The 10624-nt window shown below is 28.0% G+C and overlaps 1 protein-coding gene across 1 annotated transcript; it reads right to left on the bottom strand.

Moving 5' to 3' along the window:
• Positions 1 to 6761: 6761 nt before the first annotated feature.
• LOC107917591 (uncharacterized) lies at positions 6762 to 7298 on the bottom strand. The gene has a single exon (XM_016846914.2). The coding sequence runs from the start codon at positions 7296 to 7298 to the stop codon at positions 6762 to 6764; it is 537 nt and encodes a 178-aa protein (XP_016702403.1).
• Positions 7299 to 10624: the final 3326 nt, after the last annotated feature.

A 10624-nucleotide genomic window follows, 5' to 3' on the forward strand; every position in this document is an offset into this window, starting at 1 on the left:
TTATGCTTAAAATATAATTAAAAGAAAACACATACAAATATCATTTATCAAATTAAATTATAATTTTTAAACATAGTGAGTGTTAATTACATTCATTGATTAAAGTATAGTAAAGATAAATATAAAATTACAAAAAAATGAATATTAAAATTTTAACATTAAAATAAATTAAATTAACAATATATATAAAATAAATAATTTGAAAAAAAAACTAATATTAATATTATTTAAATTATAATATATTAATATTAATATTCAAACCATGATAAATTTAGGGGTGTTCACAATCCAATTAAAATTGAATTAATCGAATGAACCAATCTAATTCAGTTAATCGGTTGGTGGTTAGTTCGATTGGAGGTTGGTTAATAATTTTTTAAAATTTTGATTATCAGGTAATTCAGTTTGAAACCGGATAGTTAACCGAATTAACCAATTAACATAAATAAATAATATATATTATATAATATAGTGTTTGGTTGTTAACTTTTAACACTTATGTAGTGTTTCTAATGTCTTATTTATTATTTTTACCTCATATTAAAATTTTTTGAATTATTAAAAAAATTAACATTAGCAATGTATTTTTTTATATGTTTTATATTTATTTTAGCCAAAAGACAAAAACATATAAATTTCGGTTAATTCGGTTAACCGACTGAATTGAATTAATCGAAATTTTTCTGTTCGATTAATGTATTTGAAAAAAACTTCTATTTAATTAGCGGTTAAAGATTTTTACATTTCAGGTAATTCAATTAATGATAATTTAATTCGAATTATTAACCGAACCAACCATTTAAACACTCTTAATCTACCCACCATATTCTTTTTCAACTCTATATAAATTGATCTCATAGAATAAGTAACTTTTACTTCAAAGGGCCATATAGTTTTGAAGATATATTTTTTTTATAAATTCAAATTTATCCAAAGTTCTGCACGAATTATTTTAATATTTCGGATACATTTGAATTAAGGTAATCAATATTGTATTAATAGATGTATCATTTTTCTATTAGTGTTGTTATGTATTAATATCAACAGTGGCGAATTTGGGGGGTTGGCAGTGGCCCCGGCCCCTCTTAAAATTATAAAAAATTATTTATTTTTTAGTCCCTTATAATTTGAAAACTTTGGCCCCCCTTAAATTGTTGTTTGGCCCCCTTTTCCAACTTTGAACATTAAAAAAAATCTTTATTTTTTTATTTTATCCATATAATATATTTTTAACTTTTTAACTTTAAATATTTATATAATATATTATTGTAATCAACATATATATAAAATTAAATGTAATATTGATATATTTCTAACTTTCTTTTTTTATATGATAGTTTTTAATATAATATTAAATGTGAATTTAGGTTAAAATTCAATTTGTTAACTAGTGAAAAAGAAGTTTATTTTCCTATTGCTATTAACAACTATTGTCATCAACGTTTGTCCTTCAAACGCAGCTTCGAGTTCATCTTCTAAGGTTTTTCTTTTCATCTTTTTGTAATTTTACAATTGTTTTTATTGTGTTTTAAAGTTTCTAGTTTAATTTTATTTTATAGTTATTAAATTTTTTTATATCTTTTAAGATATTGTAGTTATGAAGTCGAAAACAATTAATTCGTTTTTAAAAAAGAAACATACAGAGACTACACAATCACCTTTAGAAGCGTTACAAATTAAGGTACCACCTTCATCGTTTGTTCCTTTAAACTCTGATGCTCGTCCTTCTAAAATTCCTAGAGTTGAAGATGAGGCACTTGATTTATCTAACTTAGAACGTGAACCTGGGTTACGTAAGCAAATATATGAGTATCCGGTTAATATGAGTGATGAAATTCGAAGAGCTTATATTAATGTTGGACCATATCAACCTATTCTTTTAGAATATCATGCTTCCAATTCAAAAAAGCATTCTCGTTATTTTCAACCATCATGGTTTAAACAATTTTCCTGGTTAGAATATTCACCTTCTAAAGATGCAGTATTTTGTTTGCCCTGTTTTCTTTTTAATAGCAATTCAAGTAGTCGTTTTGGATCAACTGCATTTACTCAGAATGGCTTTAGTAATTGGAAAAAGATACACGATAGATGCAATTGTGCTTTTTTGACATATATGGGAAAAGATCTTGATTCACTGTATAACAATGCACAACGAGCTTATGTAGATTTAGTGAATCAAGCTCAACATATTGAAGTATCATTTGATAGACAAACTACACAAAAAATTTCAGCTAATCGTCTATGTCTGAAAACTAGTTTAGATGTTGTTCGATGGTTGTCATTTCAAGGGTGTGCTTTCGGAGGTCATGATGAAAGCTCGGGATCAAAAAATCGTGAGAACTTTCTTGAATTGTTATCACTATTAGCATCGTATGATGAGAAAGTTGAAGATGTTCTGAAAAGTGCTCCACAAAATGCTAGTTATACTTCAACAATATAAAAAGAGATATTGCAAATTTATGCCAGTAGAATTCGTAATATAATTCGTGAAGAAATTGGTTACAGAAAGTTCAACATTATTGTGGATGAAGCGAGAGATAAGTCAAAAAAAGAGCAAATGGCAATTATTTTGAGATTTGTTGATAAATAAGGATAGATACAAGAACGATTTTTTGATATAGTCCATGTTAAAGATGTTGCATCATTGACTTTGAATAATGTGATTTTTAATGTTCTCTTGCAGCATAGTTTTGACATACAAAATATCCTAGGTCAAGGATATGATGGAGCAAGCAATATGCGTGGGGAATTTAACGGCTTGCAAGGTTTGATTTTGAATGATTGTCAATATGCTTATTATGTTCATTGTTTTGTTCATCGTCTTCAATTAGCATTGATTGTAGCAGCTAGAGAAGTGGTTGAAGTATATCAATTCTTTAAAGACTTGTCTGATATTGTTAATATTGCTTCGGCTTCTTCCAAACGACATGATGAATTACAAAAATCCCAAACAGCTGAAACAACTCGTTTGGTATCCATCAATGAGTTAGCAACTGGAACAGGAATGAATCAGATTGGCACTTTACAGCGTCCTGGTGAGACTCGATGGAGTTCCCATTTAAATTCAGTTACTAGTTTATTGAAGATGTACAATGCTACCAGTACAGTTCTTGAAAATCTAAAAAATACTGGTTCTAACTATTCTCAGTGAGGAGATGCTCATAACGTATACAATAGATTGAGGTCTTTTGAGTTTATTTTTATTTTGCATATGATGAAAGAAGTTTTAGGGATTACTGATAACCTTTGTCAAGCTTTGTAACGTCGTTCTCGAGATATATTAAATGTCATGAGTTTAGTTTTGACAAAGAAAGATTTAATTCAAAAGTTGAGAGATGATGGATGGAATGAATTATTGAAAAATGTGATATCTTTTTGTGAAACTTGAGAGTTGGGTTTTCTAGATATGAATGCCCAATACATTGTGGGTCGTAGTCGCAACAAGAAGGAAGATGTTACAGTGGAGCATCATTATCGAATGGATATATTTTTTGCTACAATAGATACTTAGTTGCAAGAATTGAAGAGCAGGTTTAACGAAAATATTGTCGAGCTCGAGCTTCTCACTCTTACTATAGCTTTAGATCCCAAGGAGTTTTTCAAGTTATTTGATATTGATAAAATTTGCATTCTTGTAAACAAGTTCTATCCAGAAGATTTTTCTCAACAAGAGAAAGAACATCTCCCATATGAGTTGAAGCATTATGAACTTGATGTATGTAAGCATCCTGATTTGAGAAAAATATCAACACTTTCTGATCTTTGCAAAAGCTTAGTTGAATGTGGAAAGTTAGTCATGTACCCACTCGTTGACAGATTGATTCGTCTTATATTGACTCTTCCAGTTTCAAAAGCATCCTCAGAACGTGCTTTTTCTGCTATGAAGATTGTGAAGACTGGACTTTGTAGCAAGATGAAAGATGATTTTTTAAGAAGTTCTTTGGTTGTGTACATTGAGAAAGAAATTGCAGAAAAATTTGATATAAACGAAATAATTGATGATTTTAGTGAGGTCAAGGATTGAAGAGTGCAATTCAAATAAATTTTAAGATTTCTTTCCAGTTTATTTTATTTATTAAATTATTATTTTTAATCAATTTTTATTTTAAAATTTATTATTTTTCATTATCTCGGCCCCCCTCTTGAAATTTCCTGGCTTTGCCCTTGAATATCAATATGTTTCAGTGTATGGTTTCGTATTTATTATTATTTTATATAATTATTAGTTTAATTTCATATGTAATGGTGAATAAAACATACTATTATTTTTTATGAATAATAAATAGATTAATATTTCGTACACTAATAATGTATCCTTTTTATTTCACAAGTAATCTTAAAAATTGACATCTTATATATTTCATAAGATATTTGTCAAATCCTAATTGTATTTATAGAGTCTAAAAACTTTACTGACATTGTATTAAATATTATTTTATAATAAAAATAAATCTTGTTTATTTATCTTTTTTTTTTCAACTATTTTGAATCTCAGATTTTTTTTTCTTTTCCTCGATTTTTGTAATTTTAATATTTTTTTATTCTACTCATCTTCTTTTCTTTCTTCTCCTCTCTTCCTGCAGCTTCTTCACTTTTTCTGCAGTTCTTTTCCTTTTTTTTTTTCCCTATCACCAGTATTCGATTGAAATAGGTTGGAATATGGTAGTACGGCCGGAATTTGAGCCCAAACGAAACTTGTATTAAATTGTTCCAATTTATGTTCAGAATGATTGGATAAAAGGATAATTATCGTAATAGTATTACACCTTCATGTAATTATTAAGAAATTTTTTAATTCCCTGAAATGTTTTTAACTAATAGAATATAATTATATTTTAATTTTTAGGTAATATTTAATAATATAAATTATAATTATACAATTACATATTTTTAAATTCTAAAACAATGTAAATCATTATAAAAGTATCAATAATAAAGAAATCTATAAACAAGTTCTAAATTCTAAAATCAAATCATTGTATGTAATTGCACAACCAAAAAAATATTCAACTAATAAAATTAACAAGAATAATAAACACCTTATGCAATCTTATTTGGTTATCCTAACTAGGGGTGTAGGCAGGGGCTCTGCTCCCCTCTAAAATAGGAAATTTTTTATTTAGACATTTTAAATTTTTTTAAATTTTAAATTAGTAAAAATAAAATTACACTTTGACTCCTCTAAAAATAATTTTAAAAATTGATTTATTCCTTTAAAATTATAAAGATATAAACTATTAAAATGATGAAATTACATTTTTATTATCGTAAAAATTACAATTTAATTTCAACTCCCCAAAAATACTTTTCTAGTTTTGCCCCTGACTCTAACATTTCATATTTTGTTTGGTTAACATTAAACATATACTTATTTGATCCTTGATTAAATATAAATAATTAACAATAAATAGTACTACAGAATTTAATTAAAATTAATATAAATAATTTATAATAAATTTAGTAAAATATTTAATAGATCCAAATTCACAATAAATTATTTCTCGTCAATATAAAAATATCATATTATTTTATTAGGGTGATAGGATTTTGAATGTACTCTTATTTTCACATTCTAAAAAAGTTTAAGATGTAATTAACTATTTTTACATTCAATTCAACTGGAGTCATTAATTACCATATTTAAATCTAATTATTTCTAAATTCAAATTTTCAAGTCGGAAAACATGTTTTTCCTTTTAATTCTAGTTAATTATATAGAATGATATTTTTAATACTAAATAAACGTATCCATATTTTTTTTACCCAAATGGTATTATCAATCTAATTCTAAATTCTAACCACTATCAACATTTTAAAACAAAAATAGTAAATGCCTTCAAATTAATTATATATATATATATTTTATAAAATTCCATAATATAAATTGTAGATTGGATAAGTAGAGTATACGAGAGCAATCTCTAATGCTATGTCCTATTCATTTTACCTAAAATCATGATTTTTGTGTTTCAACCTTTACCCAATCAGATTTTAGTTTTTTATATTTTAACTTATTTGAAATAATTAGGTAAAAGCTATTATATTAAGAGTCAAATTGTATTTTATCCATTCTACTAAAAATGAGCAAATTAGCCCCTATATATTAAATTAAATATCAATTTGGTCTTTTTTATTAAAAATTTTATTTATTTGTATGATTAAAAGTTTCCATGATTGATAGAATAACATACCACGAGTATCTCATGTTGGCATATAAGAAATAACTTTTAACAACAGAAATGGATAAAACTTATAACAAAAGGACTAATTTGCTCTTTTATGCAAGATACAAGACTAATTTATCTATTCTTTAGTAGAAGAGATAAAATGCAATTTAACTTCTTATATAGGAACCTTCATGGTACTTTTACCAAACAATTAATACTGTTTGATGAATTTTATTTGTAGATTTGTTCACTATTTAAAATTTCTTCAAAAAGTAAAATTCAAATAATTAGATTAATTTGAAAATTTCTTTTTTAGAATAATAAATAAGTAAAAACTAATTACTCACCACAAATAATTTTTGAGTTTCTAAAAATTCTTAACCAACAAATTTTTTAACCATTGACTAAATTCTCAAATTCAATATACTACAATGACTAAACTTGGAATTTCTCCATCATTTTAATTTCTATATCAGCGTGTCAATTTAAAAAAAATGCATGTTCATCGCTTCAAACTCTGGCCAAAATTTTCAATTTCTTCATCGATGGCCAGAACCCAGTTCTTTTTTTTTGTTTTTTTTTTTAAATTTACAGTTAATTAATGGTGGATGAATCTCTTTCTCTCTGTGAAGGACTTCTCCAAAACCCAGTACCATGAAACCTTTCCCACATCTCTTCTTCAAGTTGGAACAATGCTTTATCGGCTTCTTCAGAAACCTCCATCTCCACCATCAATTCTTTGGCGCATACCATGGGATGATTCCGCAACTCCCTTTCTTCACACCCATATCGGCTCCCATAGTTTCTCGGTTGAAACAGCCCTTTTTTCTGCAACTTCTTCCGCCTTTTCTGACGGAGTGCACGGCGGCATAGTCCTGCGGGAACCTGGTATACCACTAAAACCAAAAGGTTCGCTATCCCACAAGGACAACAACAACAAACAGCCGCACACTCCGCTGCTGTCCCCCCACAAAGCTCCCCGAACTTGGCACTTTTCGTCGAGCTGCTATTCCGGCTGTAACGACTGCCATCGTCAACCATGGAAAGAGAAGAAGACGTGGAACGGCTTTGCAGTAGCGGTTGCCGCCGGGAGCCGGTGGTCGGGGTCCTTACGATTATCCGGCGAGACATTGGATAATTTGACGTTGATTTTGCTTCTTTTCCCCCTAGTTTTGGCAACAATGGATGAAACTGAACAATCTTCAGACTCCTTTGATGAACGATGTTTATAAAAGAACCCAACAATCAAACAAGATGGCTACGAAAGGCAAAACAACAGAACTAAAAACAGAGGAAGAAAGGTATAACAAATGAAAAACAAAGAAACAAAACCAGTTTTTTTTTTAATCTAAATTTTCGGATATTGAACTTGTGGGATCTCTTTTTCTTTTCTTTTTTTTTTCTTTCTCCAGCTTGTTTTTGGTTCCTTTGATCTATTTCATGCTATATTTAGGGTTACCACAGGAACAAAACCAGAGTTTCTGTCTGGTCTTCTGTTGTTTTTTTTTTTTGGTAAGTGCTAGTGTTTGAAAAACTGAGGTTCCAAAACGAGAAAATTTTCCTTATATAACGAACATGTTTAGGGGATTTGGGTGTGGGACAAAGTTTGGTTTGGTGAATAGATTAGCAATTCCTTCCAAATCCCAATCCTCTAAATATCTGAATTTAAAATTTAAGTTTTAAAATATTAAATAAAAATCTAGAAAGGATAAAACCGGTTAAGGAGTTTGGATATTTAAATTTTTTGTATGAAAATATAAAATAAAAATTTATTATTGTATGAAATCATAAATTAGAATACATATGATGTTAAAAATAACAAATAACAAATAACAAATAATGAAGCATATAAATACAATAGATTAAGAATAATAAAGTGTATAATAAAATTAAAATGTATAAAATATCAAAATTAAACTTTAATTGAGTTGTAATTTAAAATTTTACTAATGTAATTGGTTGATATTGGTTCAAATCTTACCATCTGCATATTTTTATTGTTTTTTTTAATGAAAAGACTAAATTACCTTCAAATATTATTACTTATTTTAATTGTGAAATGATATTTTCGTAAATTTTATAATCGAGTTGATGTTGGTTGACTCATGACACTAACTCAATTAGGAGCTTAAATAATAATATTAATATAGAATTGATAAAATAAATAAAATGTGTACAATAAAATTAAAATGTATAAAAAAATATTAAAATGAAGTTTTTATTGTGTGGTAAATTAAATGCTTTACTAATGCAATTAATTGATGATGTGGGTTCAAATTCCACCATTTGCTTATTGGTTTTTAAAATAAAAATACTAAAATACCCTCGAATAATATAATTTATTTTAATTACAGAAAGATATTTTTGTAATTTTATTGTCACACCCGATTTTCGTTTAAGTCCCAAACTTTAGGAAAGATGGGGAGATACTTTAATAAAATAGTAAGTTGGCGGGTTTTACTGGAAAACTTGAAAAATTTTGTGGCAAATTGGTAATTGGTTGAGTCTAATTCTGGTTCGGTTCAATTAGAACTGGATGGTCTCTTCATGGAAAACAAAATGATTGTCGATGGGTGGATTAATTGAGGCTTTGGTGACTGTACGCGAAGGGATATATATATATATATATATATTTATGAGTGAGGAGGGTTATTCTAAAGGCATGATTCACGTCATTTCTGTTTAATTTCCTTTTACACCATCTTCTTTAGTTGCTCCAAAGAAGAGAAAGTTGAGGAAAACACTGTATGTGTAACAACCCATTTTCAGTGAAATCGAAATAGTGGTTTCGGGACCACAAATCAGAGTCGGAAAGAAAATTATTTTTATATTTTTGCATGGTTAGAATTTTGCTAGAATGTCATAAGAAAATTCTGACAAGAAAATTTTATCGATTTTGTGCTTAATTACGGATAGGACAAAATTGCATAAAATGCAAAAGTTGGATTCTAATAGCTAGAAGGATCAAATAGCTATGGAATTCAAAATTTGAGATCCTTATATAGTAATTAGACTATTAAAGAAGAGTTAGTAGATATTTTTGGTGATTCATCCATGGAAAAATTAGAAAAGGTTAAGGACTAAATTGTAAACTAAAATAATTAAAAGATGATAAATTAATAAATAAGAAATATCATCATATATTATCATATTCATCCCCAAAATACATGGAAACCTAGGAGAGAGAGAGAGAGAAGAAACTAATCAAGCTTAATTGAGTAAGTATTCTTGTCCCTTTTTTAGTAATTTTTATATTTTTGAGATTGGGGATCAATTTGAAAAGTTATCAAAGTATAGAATTTTTTCCATGGATGAATATGTTGAAAATTTGAAATCTATAGTAGAAAATGAAAGGTTGTTGATAGATAAACAACTTTTACAAAGTGAATTTTGATGAAATTGTGATTTAGGGACCAAATTGTAAAGTTATGAAAATTGAAGAAAAATTTTGAATTTTATAGAATACATGTGATGTAAATTTTATATTGAAATTTCAGTTAGGCTTGGAATAAGGAATAAATTGCATGAATTTCATTTTCCGAGCTTAGGGACGAAATTGAAATTTATGGAAAGTTTAGAGACAAAATGGTAATTTTACCTAGGGTGTAAATTGAGTTTAATAGAATATGTAATGTGAGAAATTGATAATTAAATTCATTTATATAGATCTGGATAACACAAATTCAAAGCTGAATCGAGGAAAAAAGAAAGTTTCGGAATAGTAGATTTTCTTGTATGAATTATTATCAAGGCAAGTTCGTGTAACTTATTTATGTATGTTAATATGTTTGAATTCAATGTTGTATTTGGGTGAATTATATAAATGTTTAAAGTATGAAATAAATCACATGCTCGATATTGCTCGATAAATGACAAGTTCCGTTTGAATAATGAAATTCGATGGATATATGATTTCCTATATTGAATGTGGTCCTGCATATGTTGCGGACAGAATATAGCTTGGATGAGCAATCCTATTATAGCCCTCTCGAGCATCCTGTTATATTGTTCCTGTGAGCATCCTGATCAATAGTGATTTTGCATGTGTTGCACATTACTACAGCTCTTTGTGAGCATTCTGATACATGTTTCGATCGGTTGTGATCCAGCATATAATACGAACACAAACATCGCTCTTCATGAGTGTCTTGGTAAGCTCGCTTGAACTCTCTATTACCTTATCTGAAGCTCCCTAATATTATCTCTTCGGAGATATCTGAAAAGCTCTATAAGCTTCCTGAGTAAAAACTCTTATGAGTTTCTGGTTAGCTCGGATAAGTGTCCTGTTACATGATTACATGGCTCGTTTGAGCATTCTGACATATGGCTCGAGAGTATGCTCGCTGATTATGTACCCTGATAGGTACCCCTATTTATGAATTGATAGTTTACAGAATTGTACACCTTAAGTGTACTATTTGAGTATCCATCGATATTTTAATAATTCAACGGATAAC

Source organism: Gossypium hirsutum, chromosome A01, assembly GCF_007990345.1.
Source record: "Gossypium hirsutum isolate 1008001.06 chromosome A01, Gossypium_hirsutum_v2.1, whole genome shotgun sequence".
NCBI lineage: Eukaryota > Viridiplantae > Streptophyta > Magnoliopsida > Malvales > Malvaceae > Gossypium > Gossypium hirsutum.